The 18,790-nt window shown below is 33.3% G+C and overlaps 2 protein-coding genes across 4 annotated transcripts; one reads left to right on the plus strand and one right to left on the minus strand.

Moving 5' to 3' along the window:
- Window positions 1-1,062: 1,062 nt before the first annotated feature.
- LOC111701657 (putative mediator of RNA polymerase II transcription subunit 12) lies at window positions 1,063-9,473 on the plus strand. Of its 2 annotated transcripts, XM_023473046.1 has the most exons (4): window positions 1,063-1,084; window positions 2,176-2,242; window positions 6,801-7,714; window positions 7,754-9,473. In XM_023473046.1, the coding sequence occupies exons 2-4, from the start codon at window positions 2,228-2,230 to the stop codon at window positions 8,865-8,867; spliced, it is 2,043 nt and encodes a 680-aa protein (XP_023328814.1). In that variant the 5' UTR covers window positions 1,063-1,084; window positions 2,176-2,227; the 3' UTR covers window positions 8,868-9,473. The 2 variants fall into 2 exon arrangements, with proteins under 2 accessions (XP_023328814.1, XP_023328813.1); XM_023473045.1 differs by having other exon boundaries at window positions 6,801-9,473.
- Window positions 9,474-9,656: 183 nt separating this feature from the next.
- On the minus strand, window positions 9,657-15,647 carry LOC111701659 (longitudinals lacking protein, isoforms H/M/V). 2 transcript variants are annotated; one of them, XM_023473047.1, is made up of 11 exons: window positions 15,428-15,644; window positions 15,102-15,239; window positions 14,573-14,690; window positions 13,708-13,981; window positions 13,593-13,640; window positions 13,236-13,432; window positions 12,088-12,185; window positions 11,590-11,657; window positions 11,260-11,362; window positions 10,645-10,737; window positions 9,657-9,933 (listed from the first exon to the last, which is right to left on the minus strand). In XM_023473047.1, the coding sequence occupies exons 1-11, from the start codon at window positions 15,524-15,526 to the stop codon at window positions 9,748-9,750; spliced, it is 1,422 nt and encodes a 473-aa protein (XP_023328815.1). In that variant the 5' UTR covers window positions 15,527-15,644; the 3' UTR covers window positions 9,657-9,747. The 2 variants fall into 2 exon arrangements, with proteins under 2 accessions (XP_023328815.1, XP_023328816.1); XM_023473048.1 differs by lacking the exon at window positions 15,102-15,239 and having other exon boundaries at window positions 15,428-15,647.
- Between the last annotated feature and the right edge of the window lie 3,143 nt (window positions 15,648-18,790).

Here is an 18,790-nt window from a genome sequence, read left to right on the forward strand (position 1 = left end):
GTAGAGTTAATATCTGTATATGATCAGAAAGGGAGGAAACTTTAATATAGATATCTTTACATGGGTACAGGCAATGGTGGAATAAGTGGTTTTGATATGGTTAATCAATGTGGTTAATCATGTGTATGAAAGAGGTGTAACCGGGAGATTAAGGGAGGGTAATTGAATTGATGGGAAAACCACTTAACCAAGTGGCTATAAAGTGGTTTTCCCCTCAATTTAATTATCCTCATGAAAACTCCCGGTTAAGTAGTAATTTATCGTTTAATCTCCTGTTCAACGAAATAACCAACCGTGGGGGATAAAATCTATATTATAAAACAAGACATTCATATATATGTTGCGTATAGCCGGCCAAACGGCTAGACCGATTGGGCTGAAATTTTTTGTAGACACTCATGGGTGGCCGNGGGGGGGGGGGGGGTGTTATAGGCTAAAAAAATCGCAAATTTGTTTGGCCGCGGATAACGCCGGACCCTCCATCTAGTAGTAACTAAATCATTAAAACTATCAAATATGTTCTTATTTCTCTTATTTCTCCTTTGCATATTGAAAAATATTTAACGATCAAAAGAAAAGAAGTAGGGTTTACAATCTATTATTAAAACGGAGGGGGTTGGGGTAGGGAATTGTATTGGTAGGCTATAAAGGTTAATATCTGGAAATCTAAGATTAAAAGGAAGGGGGGGGGGAGAATTGTAACAGTAGGGTAGGGTTAATATCTGGATATTTAAGATGAAAAGGAAGGGAGGCCCGGGGGGGAGAGTTGTATTGGTAGGGTAGGGTTAACATCTGGATATCTAAGATTAAAAGGGAGGGGGTGGGGTGGAGAATTGTATTGGTAGGGTAGGGTTAATATCTGAATATCTAAGATTAAAAGGGAGGGGGTGGGGTGGAGAATTGTATTGGTAGGGTAGGGTTAACATCTGGATATCTAAAATTAAAAAGGAAGGGGGTGGGGGGGGGAATTGTATTTAGGCGAAGAAGGGCGGTGCCCTACTCTACTCAAAGCTCCTAGTCTACAAATAGTAGTTGTTTACAGTACTACTAGTCAGTATATGAGAGTACTATATAGAGCGGACAGGTGCTTATATATCATTATTCTTGTAATATTTTTAAACCAGGGCATTATATTAGCATCAAATGTAATAAGATGAGAGAAATCACAAAACAAGTTGGTTTTTTTTTAACATCAAACCTTTTTTGTGATCTCGATATAGCTTTTGGAGAGGAGATCATGAAGGATCCGGGCTTTTTTACATCCAAACTTAAACTTACAAAATTTAGACCCTGGGAGAAATAATTTGCAAAAAAACTAATCCAAATCGATCGTTTCAGTTTGTTTTTTCCTTTTTTCTTTAAGTTTAATAAAAGCCAACTTTATGTAATATCGAATACAGTTTTAAAATGTTGTAAGTTTTATTAAAAGTTTTTGTAAACCAATTAATACGATTATCAATCAAGCTAACAAATTTTCAAATCCCTTTTTTCTTTGCAACCTGATGGTGTATAGTCTTAGATATTTTAAACTAAGACTATTTGATCTAAAAGAATTCATAATTTGAATTTCATGGCTGAAATTTAAATCATTAATAATTGATTTGTTCTTTAATTGGTTAGTTTCAAGATTGATTTTGTTAAACCTAATTGCTCATGTTATTTGATCATCTAGTCTTTAATTTTAATTGTTCTCCTCAACAGTGGATCCGTCTATCCATAAAATGTGCATTGATATGCTGGTTGTTTTTAGTAGTTTATTTCATTTATATGTTCTAGAACTTGTCTAAGAAGTGATAAATTTGATCTTTTTTTCGATCTTCTTAACAATTGATCTAATAATACAGGATACGACTTCAGAGCCAACTGAAGGGAATTTATACGTTCTGTTTTCTTTTATTCATAATCCCCTTTAAAATTAAACTTGTTAATTCCTTTTAAAAATCATTAAATAAGCAATTAAAAGACTTTATTCAAGGCATGCATTATTTAAGATAATCAGATCGTCTTTACAGTCTTATCCTTTGTGGGTAACCCTGTATATTGACTGACCAGGGTTTTGTTAAACGGTGCCTTTAATTTATATTTTCTCTGATTGATCTATAAAGTGATGAAATTGATCTTGTTTAAATTGATCAGCTTATTATGGCTGCACATGTACTCATGTACAATGTACAGGTTCTGATTCCTGAGACCCTGCTGCTGTACTGTGCATGTGACGGAGTGCAGGATGCGGAATAATCTGGTAAATTAATATTTTTAGAAATCCAACCGAATAATTGTCGTCTTCATAATTTCTTTTATTAGAAATATCGGTCAGCATTCAAGAATTTGTAATTTGTAACAGCTGTTTTCAAAGTTTTTGCTTAGCGACATTTTCAATAAATAGAAAGACGTTTTTATTGGGGATTTTCTTCTCAATTGCTCATAAATATATAAGAGGAGTTATGATTAAAAATACAAGATTTCAGTTTAACGTGACTTAAATTTGAATTGATACACATCATATAATATCATATCTATTAGAAGTTTAATATGTTTTATAAATTCTTTCTTTATTCTAATTCCCCATTATTTGTTTCATCAGACAAACACAAAAAAACATAAAGATATAAATAAGAAAAGGTTGAACATAATCAGGCGTTTTGCATTCTTCCCGTAGAATTTTAATATTTGAATAGGATACTTTATCTTGGTATAATAGGACACGATTTTCTTAGTTAACTGATTCTTGTCGGGATTAGGAAGGAAATATTGAGTAATACACCCGGCAAAACCTACTCATTATAATATCTACAGTGGTGGGCGAATATATCAATACAATGAGAACGACTTTGAGTTAATAATGCTTTTATCCCTAAAAATGATTTTCAAATTATAGGTTTAAAAGTAAATAAAAAATGCTGTTAATTGGCAACTTCTCTTTGTTCAAATGTTTTGCTTAAATCAAAATCAAAATAGAAAGTCGTCTTTATTGTATTGATATATACGACGAGGACTGTAGTAGATGTACACAAAATCTGATAAGTAGATTTTTCAGAGTTCATGGTCAAAACTTTGTTGTGAATCTTGGGATCAAGAATTGATCTCAATCTTGTGCAGACCTAAGGATTAAGGAATTGAGTCTTTGCCACAAACTCTAATTTTCTAATCCCTATATCTTTCCTGTCAAATGACGTAAACCTAGGAATTTCAATTTCTGAATTCCGTTAGATCAAACAATCTAAGTTTGAAATATCAAAGGCTGTACGTCATCAGGTTGCAACGATTTAGGGATTCTAATATTCGAGTTTGTGGCAAAGACTCAAGTCCTTTGTTTCATCCATGGATATTCCGTAGGAAGCGTACTAAACTAAAGAGATCTCAAAACTAAAAATTAAGTTTTGACTTCAGAAAGCATAAAATATAAACACTATAATGTAGATTTTAATAGAACCTCAAACTATAAATATTATAATATAATGCTTATTAGATCTTCCTAAACCCTATGACTGTATCATGTAATAATTTTTTATTTGATTTGATAATGATAAATATCAAGATATTTAGTAGATCTACTTAGAATCCATGGAAGTTTTATATATAATCATCTTTTAAATTCTAAAGCTTGTAAACATTATAATTATAAAATATTTTTTAAAAGATAAAAAAGTTGGAGTGCAGTAATAATATATTATCGAAAACAGGCGTATTCAGGAAATAGTTCAGGGGGCGCGGTTCAGCCCGATACAGGGGGAACTATAGATTTAACTTATCTCGGGAGGAGGCTTAGTCCCCCTTGCCCTTCGTATTCGCCCCTGAAGGGTAATCAAGAATAAAGATGGATATCAAATAAATCCCTATAATTTGTTTATGTCTGTATGCAATGTGTATGAATGTAAGTTTGTATGTTACTCTGCTAACTCTGTAAGGTTTAATTTAAAATCTGCCAAGAGGACAAGATAGCACAAGATACGACATGTTGCCAACGCCCAATTCTATACATTAAAGACTCTGAACCCTCTCCATGTGCCTGATATAACACAGTGCGATATTATGTATACAGAGCAAAAACTACTCAGTAGTTTAACCATGTAACCGCTTTTGGTCAAGGCATTAAATGATATGCGTGTAGAGTCATGCTAGGTTAATGCTTTCAGTTCTTCCAGTAGATATAAACAATCATCTTCCAGTAGATATAAACAATCATCTTTCTTTCTTGTCAGGGGGCATTCTGCAATATCATTAACACTCACACAACCCTTCGATATTCTTTAAGGCGTCGGGACTTTATATATAAAGATATTTTGAAGATGGATCATTGAACATTAAATAGATAATACTTTCATGGACAGCACTTTATACAGACCTGAAATTGGATAGAGGAACTTTTCATTGACAGTGTATTTAACAATTTTTTGAATTCTTTTCTTTCTGTTTCTTTTCTTATCTATGAGTTATCTAAAAACATTCTATCCAATAAAATGTCTGATCCGTGTTGTCTTACAATGATAAGTCCCAAAACTTTTTAAAGAAATAGGATCTCTAGATAATAATAGGAATTAAGGATCATCTCTTGAGTCGTCATAGATCTTATGCACTGCATTTATCGTAATCACATGTGTTCTTCAATTAATCCAGTTAAAAAAAGCTTATGATTTTCAAATTTGAAAAAGATTTTAGGAAATTTTTCCAGATTTTAATATATTTCAATAATTAAGATCTCCTTCAGCTATGACATTAAAAAGTAGACCAGCTTAATAGATGATAATTTATTCACACCACTTCATTTATAGCTAACTATTGGACATCAAATACGAATATTGGGTCGTCTCTTAATTCTCATATTTATATTGACAGAGCTGAAAACTTTAGAATAGTGGATATCGAGGTTAATACACCATCCTATCTTCTCTTTTTCTTAATATCGAGACTAACCTAATCTTGTACTTGTATCCTGAAAAGTGTATCAAATTCAACCAATCAGAGTCGCGTATACGAAGCCGATAAATTTGAAATTTTGCACGCCATTTAAGATTATATAAAGAAATGGGAGAAACTCTCTAATTTTAAAAAACCGGTTTTTGATTTTTCTCTACTATAGATCCAAGAAAGAACGGTTTAAGACGAAAATAAAAAGTGTGTCCATTGGATGCATGGATACTCAGATTAGGTTATCGGGATTAAGGATATCTCATTCTAAAGTTTTCAGCTCAGAATAGATACCTAGTGATGGCAGGGAAATAACTTTTTTGAGGTTTTAATATTTTTGAAAGGCACCGCACAAACACTTATACCATACTTCCAACATATTAAAACTGAACTCTGTAAAAGTTTCCTTTTCTAACGATATGCCATGTTCTAATTGTATTTATCGTTAAAGAAAAATTTAAAGGAAAAACGAACCAAAAACATTCATTTCATTTTATGCATATTTTTTCTTAGCTTCAAAATTTAGCATAGTGTAAGAAATACGAATATTTAGAAAAAACAATTTTGTAATTTGTAAAATTTTACAACTTTTAACCTTTTAAAAGGCCTAAAACCTTAAAAGTTTTAAAAGAAACGAACCAATCTATGTATGTCCCATAATAATGGACACCCTGTATTATTGTTGCACGTGTTTGCATCTTGAAGGCACTATAAGAGGGTTAGTATTATAATCTCCGTTCAATTATGCATGCGTAATTTTTATATTGTAAAGAGATATATACAGGGTGTCCCAAAAAACATGGGAATTCAGTGACGAATTCGATATCGTCTTTTTAAATAATTCTTTGATTTAGTAAGTGATACCTAATGAGAAAGCTGTAATCTGTAAGAGTTTCGTCTGCTATGTTTACAATTTGTTTGTTTACGTTTTGACTGCATACGGTTGTACTTAGTAAAACAAGAAAATTGCAGTATACAACCAGAGTAAACTTGTCCGTCTTCACTGTTTATCGTGCGGAGACATTATAGACACATCTTTACAGTCTTTTACCGTTTTCATAAAATAAACTCTAGCAGACATAATAATATTATTGCTTTTGAAATTAGGTATTACAATGCTAATTCATAACAAAGACGATATCGAATTCGTCACTAAATTCCCATGTTTTTTGGGACACCCTGTACAATACAATATGATTGTTCTTACCATAGATAGAACACTAGATGTCGTCTTTTCAAGATTTAGGGGGTTTTCGTTCACAATAACCCTCAGGAAGAGGCTCAAAGGAGTTAAGCACAAGCGGCGTAGAACAGGCTATCTTTGTCTTGTACTTCAACGCAGCATGCTCGTAACTACTTTTGACCTCTAGTTACGTTGTTGTGAACGAAAAACCCCTAAATCTTGAAAAGACTATTATTAATCTATGGTTCTTACCAACAGCAAACTCATGATTTATAAACAAGGGGTAATAGAATAACACATTTTTAAATTTAATAAAATATACAGTGTCTCAAAATAACTGGGAATAAGGGTCTACAGACTGGTTTGTAATCGGATTTTCAAGGTTGAGACAGTTTTTAAAATCTACGGACAATTTATAAAAAAAAGGTTTCAATTTTGAAAATCCGATTAAAAAAAGGTCTGTAGACCTTTATACAAAATTGTGCAAACGGAGATTATCTTTTTTTAAACCAAATTTACTCACTCCAGTTGGAAACTTTAGGGAGCCTATGAAATTGTCATTTTGTCATCTACAAGCCTAAAATCAAAATTTGAAATTGTACGTAGATATTAACAATGGTCTCAATCTTGAAAATCCATTTACGAACAAGTCTGTAGACCCTTATTCCCCGTTTTCTTGAGACACCCTGCAAATTTTCTTTATTTTTAGATTTTATGTCTGTTACTGGCGGGATCTGTAGTTTGTGCTCCCCCTTGGCCAACGGATAGTCCTGTATCCACTACTCCAGTATCCACTAATCCTGTATCTATTAATTCTGTATCCCCTGATGCAGTACCTTCCACCCTTGTGTCCATTAGTCCTGATGTATCCATTACAACGGTCTCAACAATTATCGATTCAACCTTTGAAAGAAAGTTATCAAACGATGATGATCTTCAATTGAATTCAACCGATCATCAAAATGTTCAAAAGTTCATAACTTCAGACCTTGATAAAGTCGAGAACCAAACTAAGCCTACTCCAGTTGATCTCAGTACAGACGGACCTAAAGGAGAAGTAGTTACTGAACCAGTTTCTGCAATAGGAGAGGAAGATGAAGCCCTTGTTTTGACATTAGCTCCAGGTTCGGAAACTAATAGTCATGTGCCTACTCAAGCTCCTACATTAACTGCTGCCCAGAGAGAAGATCTAATTGGTCATCTGTTGAGTTTAGATCTGCAGCCAGGGGACAAGATTGGTCTAACTCCAGACCAGAGACTAGCAGTAGAACAAGAGCTGGAGTATAGAAGGTTAGGTTTACCAGATTTCACTGATCCAGATCCTTGGCAGAAACTGAGTAGGGAGGAGCAGTCAGAGTTCAATAGGAAGTTCAGAGAACTCAGTCAGGAGCTCCAGGTCTTCAGCAGTAACCAGTTCAACACCTTACCAGAGTCCTTCCTGGAGCACGCCTTTAACATGTTCATCCTTCTCGACATTCAGACCTTGTCCAAGGTACTGGAGAGGGAACTAGAGGATATAAGAGCTCATCAACTTCAACAGCAAAGATTAGTTCAACAACAACAACAGGAGGACCAGGGTGGAGATGATCGACTTCAACAACCAAGAACGCAAGAACAGTTCCTACAGCAGCCTAGGACACTAGAACAACCTCAGATACAAGAACAGTTCCTTGAACAACCTCAGATACAAGAACAATTCATTGAACAATCTAGAATACAAGAAGAATTCCTTGAACAACCAAGAATACAAGAACAGTTCCATAAACAACCTAGAATACAAGAACAGTTCCTTGAACAACCTAGGACACAAGAACAGTTCCTTATACAACCTAGAATACAAGAACAGTTCCATAAACAACCTAGAATACAAGAACAGTTCCTTGAACAACCTAGGACACAAGAACAGTTCCTTAAACAGCCTAGAATACAAGAACAGTTCCTTGAGCAACCTAGAACACAAGAACAATTCATTGAACAACCTAGGATACAAGCAAAGTTACATGAACAACCCAGAACACAAGAACAGTTCTTTGAACAACCTAGGATACAAGAACAGGCTTCCAGACAAGACCTAATAAACAAACAGCCAAGAACACAAGAATTTTTTGCGCAAGAACAAGGTTTTGAGCAAGGTACCAGACAAGAACAGTTCCCCTCTCAAAATAGATTTAGTCCTCAGATCTCAGATGATACCTCTTCTTTCCAGCAAAAGCTAAGCAGTAGAAAATCTACAATCGATCCTAGACTTAGATCACAATTCGATCCTCGCCGTCGACAACCGGCTCAACATCAACAACCCAAAGAGCAGCAACAACAGGTTCAACAACTACCACAGCAGGTTCAACAAAAACCACAACATGATCAACAACAAAATTTTGTCCCTCACTCATTTGAATTGTTGCAACAACATTTTAATTCCCAGTCCCAAAACCAACTTAATAGACAATCTCAACAGCAGTTAAACTCACATCCTCGACAGCTTAATTCACAACAACAATTTGATTCACAACAGTTTAATTCAAAATCACATTTTGATTCAAAATCACAACAGCTTAAATCACAGCAACAACAACAGCTTAGTTCACAGAAGCAACAATTTACTTCACAACCACAGCAGGGATTTTCAACTCAGCAGTTTTTCAATCAACCTTCGAAAAAAATACAGCAGCAGGAAGCTCCTAAACATCAGCTTCCTCAACGCCATTTTGCAGAGCAGGAAAGGTTAATAGCTGAAGCAATCCGTCTTCAAAACTCTCTAGCATTCCCAGAAGTTTAATTTGACATGTTCTTAAATGATAGATTCAAATAACTTTGCTCTTATGGTTCAAGAATAATGTCTTTTTGGAAATACCTTTAATGTTTGGAGGACAAATAATTTGAAAAGACGTCATATTTTCAAACAGAAAGGAGTTACTAATTATGATTCATATTTAGTAAATTAGTAATGTAATCAGGGGCTAAATTTAAAGAATTTCAGTCGCGGCTCAAATATGGTTGGCTCCACTTAAAATTTATTCAATTTTTAAAGATTTAAGCCGGCGTTCAATTGAAACCGGCTTTTGGCAGATTTAAGCCGCGGCTCAAATTCATTGAATTCGGAAAACTGTTCTCAGTGTTTCAATCAAGTCCCACAAAAATCTGGAATGAAAGGACGATTTTAAAGTGTAATTTTTACTTCTATAGAAACACGACAGGATTCTTACATTTTCGATATAATGGCGTCTTCTCAAGCTTTTATGTTATGGGCGTTATCATGTTTTATAACTGTTGTTCAGTAAATATGTATTTTGTAAATAATTCTCATTCTTTGTAACGCATCAAATCGTGCCTCATTGTGTAGTACAAATAACCAATACAATAAATAAATGTAGGTTCAGTTAAAGTATGAAATCAGCTAGAAGCTTATAGGAGGGGGGGGGGGGCTATTGGGGCTCCTGTGTACGCCCCAGAAATTAGCTTATTTGTAGATACCCGAAGGGGAAAATTTTGGGGTTGGCAACTCAATATTATCTAGGCAAACCAAGTATGTATTTTTTTATGCCTTTACAAATCCAAAACATAAAAGTAAATTTTTTAATATGTAAATTTATTTTTAAAAATTTTTAAATTTTAATTTTAAGAACAAAAAGAAATCAGGATCGGAGATATCTCCAGGTTTACAAATACCCAATTTCTCCGTCCTCGCACTGAAGCTTGATCTGACACTCGAGCAAAGAATCGTCAAACTTGTCTCCGATCCCTAGATCCTGGTCTATACCAGGCTCCTCTCCGGGTTTAAGATCTTCCTCTCTTCTTGAACCAAGATCTTCTCCTAGTATTGAACTCCACTCAATTGAATCCATCTAGAAAAGTAAATACTTAAGTTACAATCTTAGAGGCATGTAGTTTCAAGTGATCATTGCGTGGCGTTTCTAATTAGGGTGGACGGACTTATTCTTATTTATCTACAGAAAAGCTTTAATTTCTAAAGCACTTTGTTGGTAAGCTGTTTTAAATAAAAAATAATAATATTTACTTTCCAGGAGGATTAATATTTACATTAGAATTTTTTTTTTTTACTGTGTTGGACAAAGAATATTTGGGATTTTCGAGGAATATATGTAACGTCAGCTGAGTTGGGTACCCTAGCGAAAACTCTGGTTTTACGGCAACTTGAACACCATTTTAGAGATAAACACACAAAGTTCTCTGCCCTCCATGATTAGTCAAAAGCTTACAAAATTTCGTTGTAAATCGGACATTCCCCTCTTTGCATGGATGAGGGTAATTTAATTAGGACAAATCGGGAACAACATTTTTATAAACCCTGGGCATGGGAAAAAAGTAAATTGAAAACGGAATCAAATTCAAGAATGAAAGACACTGAATTCCGTGCAGGCTAATAATTCTTTATTTTTCTGAATTGTGTAAATAAAATCCTGAATGTTTATATAGAATTATCTATTATAAACGATGTTTTATGAATGAATAAATAAATAAATAAATAAATGGTCAACCATCACTCCGTAGTATTTATTGTACATTGTAAATAGAGAAGAGTGTGTAACCAGTACCTGGAGAATATCTGAAACCATACTTTCATTCCCTTGACAGGGTACTGATGCCACTACACCCGGAGTAACCATCTCTTCATACCTTCCAACCAACTATAATTATATTATATATTAATTATGATAACCGGATTCTAAGCTCTTTTAAAACTGATAGAAAGGGACTTGAAGCAATTTTAAGTGACCCTCAATAGAAAGATAGCAATGCCCGATTCACATCGATACCCTTATCAGCTTTGTCTGATCAAATATGAATTAGATATCAATGCTTATAATTTTGGAAACTGATTATTTTTATTTGTGGTTTCTCTTTGAAATTACGCATACAGTTCCTTAAGCCCCTTTCTGACTACTTAACGATCATGTGTTAGACCTGTTAAACTGCTCCGGCGAAACCGATAAAAAATAAATAAAAAATCTCTAGAAAATCGATAAAACCCTCGAATTAGACCCATTAGACCGATCTGGCGAAACCGATAAAAAAAATAATAAATCTCTAAAAAAGGATAAAAACCCCGTATCAGACCCGTAAATTTCACTGGCGAAACCGATAAAGAATAAATAAAAAAACAATAAAACCCGATGAAAAAAACTGGGTTACAACCATCTTGAACTTACCACGTCTAGAACCTTCTTCTTAACCTCGTGGTCTAGTTGGTAGTAGTCAGGGTGCTTCTTCCTCATATGCCGCTCAAGATTAAACTTTTTAAACTGGGTAAACCTTAAATAAAAAACAACCTTTTATTATTGATTTAAATAATTTACCCCCTCCACCCTTTCCCATGTCAATTTATAACATTTAAAAATAATTTTTCTTGGTATGTAATAAAGACCGCCCATCCCCAAATTAGATAAACTTAACAATTCTTCACACTTTATACCACAAAATGTTTTTCAAAACAGTTAAATTTTAAAATATATATACTCATTTCCCAATAGATCTTTTACCTGCAAAAGCAAAGGAGACAAATGATCTCTTTCCCAAGATTGTAAACAATATACGTATTCGACCAAATCTAAACATTTCACAATCTTAATATTGTTTTTTTTTTGTTTAAGATGTGATTTGTTTAAAAGATGGATGACAAATTAGACCAAAAGATAGTTTAACATTTAAGATACTTTTATTAACTTTTATTAACTTATTCACTGGCTCGTTTTTTGATTAATCGTCTTCAATGGGTTTCAATACTATTTAAACTAAATCTAAGATATTGTAAAAATAAATTTAAAAACCCGTGAAATATGCGGGAACCATTTTGAAGAGCTCCATATAAATATTCAGTTAAAAATTCTAAATATCTGCAGCAGTCCATTATCAGAAGTTTTGAAGACGACATTTTATAAGTTCTTTCGGTTTCTCCGAAGTTCTTGGTTAAACTGTTTGTGATTTTAACGGGAAACCTAAATACATGTTCTCCCCAAAATAAGGAATAAGCGTCAAACCTTCTTAAACGGACCACAGTCCTCTACTCCAGAAACCGGAGATAATCTTTCATATCCTTGAAACCCATCTTCATCATTCTCAAGCACTATATCATCACCTTAATATAAACAAACTTTTAGGATCCCTGGACAGCTGTAGACAAAGATAAACTAGAACGGGTGCAACGTAGAGTTATTGATGATATCTGGACTGTCAGGTAGAAATTATGAAGATAAACTTAAAGAACTGAGACTTGAATCCCTGGAGAACAGAAGAATCTATATCGGCATGCTACAAACAAACATTTAAGTATATCCGTGGTTTTGATGTAGAGAGTAATACATGGTTTAATATAGTCGGATCAGGTGAACATATACTATAACTCGTTTAACTGCTGATCCACTAAATCCGATGCCCTTGCGATCTAGATTGGAGTTGAGAGCCAATTTTTTAGTCAAATAATAATGAATTTATGTAACAGTTTGCCGGGAGAAGTTAATAACGCTAGAAATCCTAAAATGTTTCAAAACATTTACCAACGATATGCTGGAGACACTGTTTGAGTAAAAATAGTGATATAAATATTCTCAATATGCCCCTAACTGGGGTCTAGAGATTAATTCACCAAATACCCCAAAAAAAAATGTTGGAGCTACCAGAATTGTGTCACAAAATCTGCTAAATTTAAAAAAGTCATTGAAAATACTTTGTGCCATTTTAACACCTTCCGTATTCAAGTTACATCTTAGATGTATGAAAAAGAATTTCTTAAATTTGATTTGAGAATTTTAAAAATATTTTTTTCTATAGCTTGCTTGGAACTGGAGATTTGACTGACTGCATGGCAAATTTTTGAGAAAAATATGATTTTAATCAATCAATCAATATTGTTTAATTTCTGATTTTGGTGAGATAGCTGGGAGTTACCTGGGACCACTTAGAAGCACCCCCCCTTGTCAAAACCTATGGGATAATTAATTTAACTTTTAACGTTTTTGCAGCCTGGTGTGCCACTGCTTCTACACACAATTATGTAGCATAATTATTTCAATAGAAACTGATTTCTTTGATACCGTTAAAAAAAGCTCCGAAAAAATACTTCAAATTTTGTGAATGCTGATAACTTATAAAATATTAACACCTCCCCCCCCGCGGGCCAGCCCCTCACCTGAATAATCCAACTGTGTTTGTAATAAGTCTGCGGCGTATATCTGCCGGTTATCATAAACTGGGGCAGAGTTCTCATAGATCCGCCGTTTCTTTGGTTTGGGGGACACAATTTTATCATCGGGTTTCGGAGAGGGTTCGGCAGTACTCTGACCAACCAAACTAGATTTTGTGCCAGGTTCTGTCGGAGAGGATTTTCTATTAAACGATGATTTTATTACGTTTGCTGTTAAAATATACATAAAAATAAGAATTAATCAGGGGTTTATAAGCTCATATATTCCCCCTCCCCCCAATAATAATCATGTATACGTTCTGAAATCAATATGTAGTTTATTTCATGAATAATCATCATTTCCTTGCTATTTTCAAACTGTCGTCAGAAGTTCCAGAACACTCGATAATTCTAAAGAAAAAATTTAATAGGGATAAATTGATTATTAGGTTGTTGAGTCTTCAAGTTCCATTTTTACCTTTCAGGCTGCGATCTTACTCCAGGAACAGAATTCTTCTCCGTTGGATTTGAATTAGTTTTTCCTTTTAGTTTCTCAGATGCAAGATCCCTCTCGGAGACCATCTTCTCTACTTCTTCCGAGTCTTTCTCTGATCCGGAATTTTGTTTTTCTACGGATTCAAATTTTGGAGAGGTTACGGTTTCTTTATCAGATTTCTTTTCTCGATTATTATTAACTGTTTGATTTTCACGTTTAAGCTCATCTTTACTCCGATCCGATTTCTCAGTAAGTCCTAAAACAAAATAAACCAATGTGAACAAGAACATATGCATTGAAATCATTTTAACAACATGAAATTTTAGGTTTTTCAGCTTTTAATCTTCTGATTCTCAAAGTATCAAAGATATAAATTTAAAAATGGGATTTTTAAATATACAATTTTCAGTATAAACCTGAAAGCTCTGGAATAGTAAGACGACTTTTAGACTTTAAGTTATGACTTTAGATAGTTTACTGAACCGACACAGCATTTGTGCAGTGTCAACGACCCATTTCACTGACTACGTGATTTTTTAAGTCACAATTAAAACTATTTGCTTTAATTAATTATTGCTTTAATGACGACTTCCTACCTAACATTTACCTGATCCCACTGTATTTACCCTAAAAACATACTATATGTTCTCTCCACAAAAGGATATTTTATCCCAAAAACTGAAATCTGAGATGGTTAGATACCGCGCAAGACTTCCTAACATGATGAGGAAAAAATGGTTTCTAAGAAAGAGAGGGGAGACAATAAATTTCAGGAATGCTGACAATGAAACAAAACTAAGCTTAGTCGGTAAATCGGTGTTAGTTCGAGTTTATCCAAAAAAACAACCTTTAATCTGAAGTAATTCTCCTGTATTGAGTACATCCTGAACCTGATCCCTGGGTACTACAACCTCTCCGGAGTAAATAAACCTGACCAGGTACTCCAGGTCGGTATACTTCACATCCTGGAATAGGAATCATCAGAAATGAACACTTTTAAGCCTAAAAAACGAGAATATCTTCCAATTTATGGATCAGATAAGTTTTAACTATATCTGTTTGATATTTAAATAGTTTCAAGAACAATGTTTGAAGAAAGGTAAAACAATTATCAATAACTTTGAAAATTGCAAAAAAAAATAATCTATTATAGAAAATCTACAAATAGTTGTATGCTTTACATTTTTCATACTTATCTTAGAGTATTGCAAGAAGCTTGTTTTCTCATATTATAATAATAATAATTATTACAAACGTATTTATAAATATAATGTTAATAAGCAGTTCTCATTGTATAGTTTCGAAAAAAGAAAGTCCAAAATTTCTGCTAATCATAAAATAAAACTCGAACCCCGAGTTTTATCAAGATATCGTACCTTGAGAATTATTATGGGGCGCAGGTTTTTGTCAAGGGTTGAGAGAATGTTTTCGAACCAGTCTGAGCATGCAGAAAGTAGTTCCTGGTGACATGATATAGTTTTCCCCTCCGCACACAGAACAACGTTACAAAACGTCTAGATTAGACCAATGAATTAATTGGTTTACAAGGTTTGGGGCTTGGGTTTGCTCAAGGTACGTTTTTTTTACTAAATAATAAATAATCTAGCCTTCATTCCACCTGGCAGGATTTATTAATCGTACAAAAAATAATAAATAATAAAAACAAAGACATTAAATATAATCTAGTTTATATTATTATTACCTGCGAGGCAAGATATTTATTGAATGCTGTTGTAACAGCGCTGTCATAGTTAGACCACGATAGTAACAGTAAATTATCTGTTCCAGAATTTCTATTCATTTTAAAACATTTCTTTAATGCTCACTTTTACATTTAATTCTATCTTCTCTTGTGGAAATAGATCTGTTGCAGTAGCTGCAGTCTGTAGTTTGTTTGTTTAAATAAAAGTAATTTAGAAAACTTACAATGAAACGCGGTATGAGGCGCAAATAGAATGACACAGCCCAACAAGGGTAAATATTCTTTTAAAAATAAAAAATTATTTATTCAATCATTACGATGCATTACTATTTCCAATTGTGAATTTAGATTTTTTAGTTTTCAACATTTTTAAACTAATTTAGTTTCCCTACTCTTGAGCTAAATTAACCCTTTCGGCAACGCACAGTGGGCTAACATACAATTAAAAATCGCCCTTCAATATTTCCAATCGTAATCTTTTTGTTATCCATTCACTCGACTTTCTTTTTTATCTTTGGTTTTTACTTTTCTTTTCTCCAAAACGTTATGAATTAACGTGAGAATTTCATGAGATTTTTGCAGTCGTTAAAAGGGCCAGAGGAAATAGGGCTCGATTAGGGTTGTAGTCGATGCTATATCGTTTGCACAATGTCTGATTGAACTAACGTACTTTTGCACTAAAGTCAGCTGATCAGTAACCGGTTTTTAGTACGATCGAACATTAGTGCAAATGAACCAAAATCGGGTTTTCTGTGTTCAATTGGACTAAAATTTTATTTTGCCGCCCGGAATATTTTATTTTCGCGCCAGGAATTTTAATTAGTACAAATGATCACTAGTACAATTGATCTGGAATACTAAAAATATTTGTTCAAGCGCACTCATTTTTTTTCTGTAAATATTAGTGCAATTGAACGGTAATGTAAATGAACATTTTCAACAAAAAATTTGTTCAAACAGACTAATTTTTTTAATGTACTAATACTATTTTATGTGCAAATGGTGAAATTTTAGATTTTAGTTCGATTGAACATATTTTTATTCATTTGCACTAAAATATGTTCATTTGTACCAATAATATTTTATGGGTATGAATGGTAAAATTTCAGATTTTAGTTCCATTGAACATTTTTTTTGTTCATTTGCACTAAAATATGTTCATTTGTACTAATATTATATTCTGGGCAAATGGTAAAATTTTAGATTTTAGTTCGATTGAACATTTTTTTGTTCCTTTGCACTATAAAAAATGTTCATTTTTACTAATAATATTTTGTGAGCAAATAGTAAAATTTTAGATTTAGTTCATTTGTTCATTTGCACTAAATATGTTCAGTACTAACATTGATTTTACCGGAACTTTTAGGCTTTAGCTTTAGTTCAACTCTTCCCCAAACAGTCTTCCGGGAAGGATTTTCCATTTATAATTGTCAATTTCTACATAAAACGGGACTAATTTAATTATTTAAGCACAGTAATCGATCTATAGTATCCTTAACATTTTCATAGTATGTATTTTTTTTTGCAATCAAAGTTTGGGGAGAAAATAGCTTTGTTTTATAGATTTTTTTTATCAACAAATCTTGGAATAGCTGGAGATTTTTTATGAATAACTTTGTTAACCATTAATTTTAAAACCTCTATAAAATGTCGTCTTCAAAGATTTTGTTATCGAATTTCTGAGACGGGGTTACTCTGTTGTGTGTGTATTTGAGCGGCCTATCGGGAAAGAATTGTCTGGGGATAATAAACATCCCCCACCAGAATCCTAACCGGCCTATTATCCTGATTTGTCTAGCGTGTTGCTGTTATCCGTCAACAAACTTTTAGTAATACTAGCCTTTAAATTAATTGTGAACATGTTCTTTTTGTGTACATCGTAAAACAAAACAAAAATAATTCGCTGATTTTCACAAAAAATTTCGTGGATTTTCAAAATTTTAAAAAATTTAATGAAGATCGAATTTTGATGGAGACAAATATTTAAAATTTTGATCATTCATAAACCTTCCCTGGAGTCCCTAGATGTCCCACAAAAAATTTGGGCCCGATCGGTTCAGCCGTTTTGACGTTTATTGCAGATACAAACAAACAGACAAACAGACAAGCAAACAGACAGACAAGCCAAATTTATATATAGACTAGGCTTTTAGGGCGCTTCGCTCCCATCTTCTAAATTAATTGTAAACATGTTCTCTTTGTGTACATCGTAAAACAAAACAAAAATAATTCGCTGATTTTCACAAAACATTTCGTGGATTTTCAAAATTTTCAAAAATTTAATGAAGATCGAATTTTGATGGAGACAAATATTTGAAATTTTGATCATTCATAAACCTTCCCTGGGGTCCCTAGATGTCCCACAAAAAATTTGGGCCTGATCGGTTCAGCCGTTTTGACGTTTATTAGATACAAACAAACAAACAGACAGACAAGCCAAATTTATATATGGAAGTAGACATTTAATAAGTAGACATATAAAAAAGTTTTCATCACAAAATGTTGTTTCTCAAAAAAATTACTGTTCGTTAATTTTCTCTCTAGTTATTGAGATATTTAAAGAAAAAAAAACTCTGTTATAACCTAATGATTTTAAAACTATTGCCGTTATTTTTTTTTACAAGCACAACAGATTTGAAATGCAAATATATGGAAAGATAATTACATTTTCTTTAATTTGAGCATGGCTAAAATCAGGGGCGGATACAGGGGGGGCGGGGGGACATTCGCCCCACCCCTGACAGATTCAGGGAGGGGCATAGCCCCCCTGAATTTGGAATTCTTGTTCCTATTTTAGAATAGCTTCTCAATAGCATGCTTAAGGGAAAGAAACCCTAGTGAAAATCAGGAAAATATCTGTCTTAATAAACTATAATGTGTGAACAGTTAAAAATCGAGTTTTTTAGTCTTTAGTCATTAATTTTGACTCTTTTTGAGTCTTTTAAGTCAAAAAAAATTTTCCCTGGCAGCACAAATTTTTGGTTCCTAATTATGAATTTTTTAGTTCCTAAAAAATCTTGCCCCCCCTCACTTAAATCCTGAATCTGCCCTTGGCTGAAATTGCCTTTTCTCATTGTTCAATGCATTATTTTGCAGATAAATTAACTTAATATAAATAATACATTTTTGTCTGCATAACAAATTTCTGTATAAATAAGCCAATTTCAAACATATTAAGTTCAAAATTATTTATCCGACATCTAATTATAAAAAAAATTATAAAAACAATGTCAAAAAAAGATTTACTCAACATCTTCTGATCCATATTGGTTAAATATAGTCGGATGTTTCCTGGGGGTGCTTACCCCCAATAGCCCCCCCCCCTGGATCAGTGAAATCAATGATTTCCAGGGCACAGGGGTT

The sequence above is a fragment of the Eurytemora carolleeae genome, unplaced genomic scaffold, assembly GCF_000591075.1.
Source record: "Eurytemora carolleeae unplaced genomic scaffold, Eaff_2.0 scaffold294, whole genome shotgun sequence".
NCBI lineage: Eukaryota > Metazoa > Arthropoda > Copepoda > Calanoida > Temoridae > Eurytemora > Eurytemora carolleeae.

What these genes read in the sequence shown, in the direction of transcription:
- LOC111701659 (XM_023473047.1), bottom strand. Translation starts at nt 15,526, where the DNA reads ATGAATAGAAATTCTGGAACAGATAATTTACTGTTACTATCGTGGTCT. An exon ending in ACTGTGGTCCGTTTAAGAAG is followed by an intron (nt 11,658 to 12,087) that starts GTTTGACGCTTA and finishes TGAAATGTTTAG; the next exon opens with ATTTGGTCGAATACGTATAT. An exon ending in TGGTTTCAGATATTCTCCAG is followed by an intron (nt 9,934 to 10,644) that starts GTACTGGTTACA and finishes TTACTTTTCTAG; the next exon opens with ATGGATTCAATTGAGTGGAG.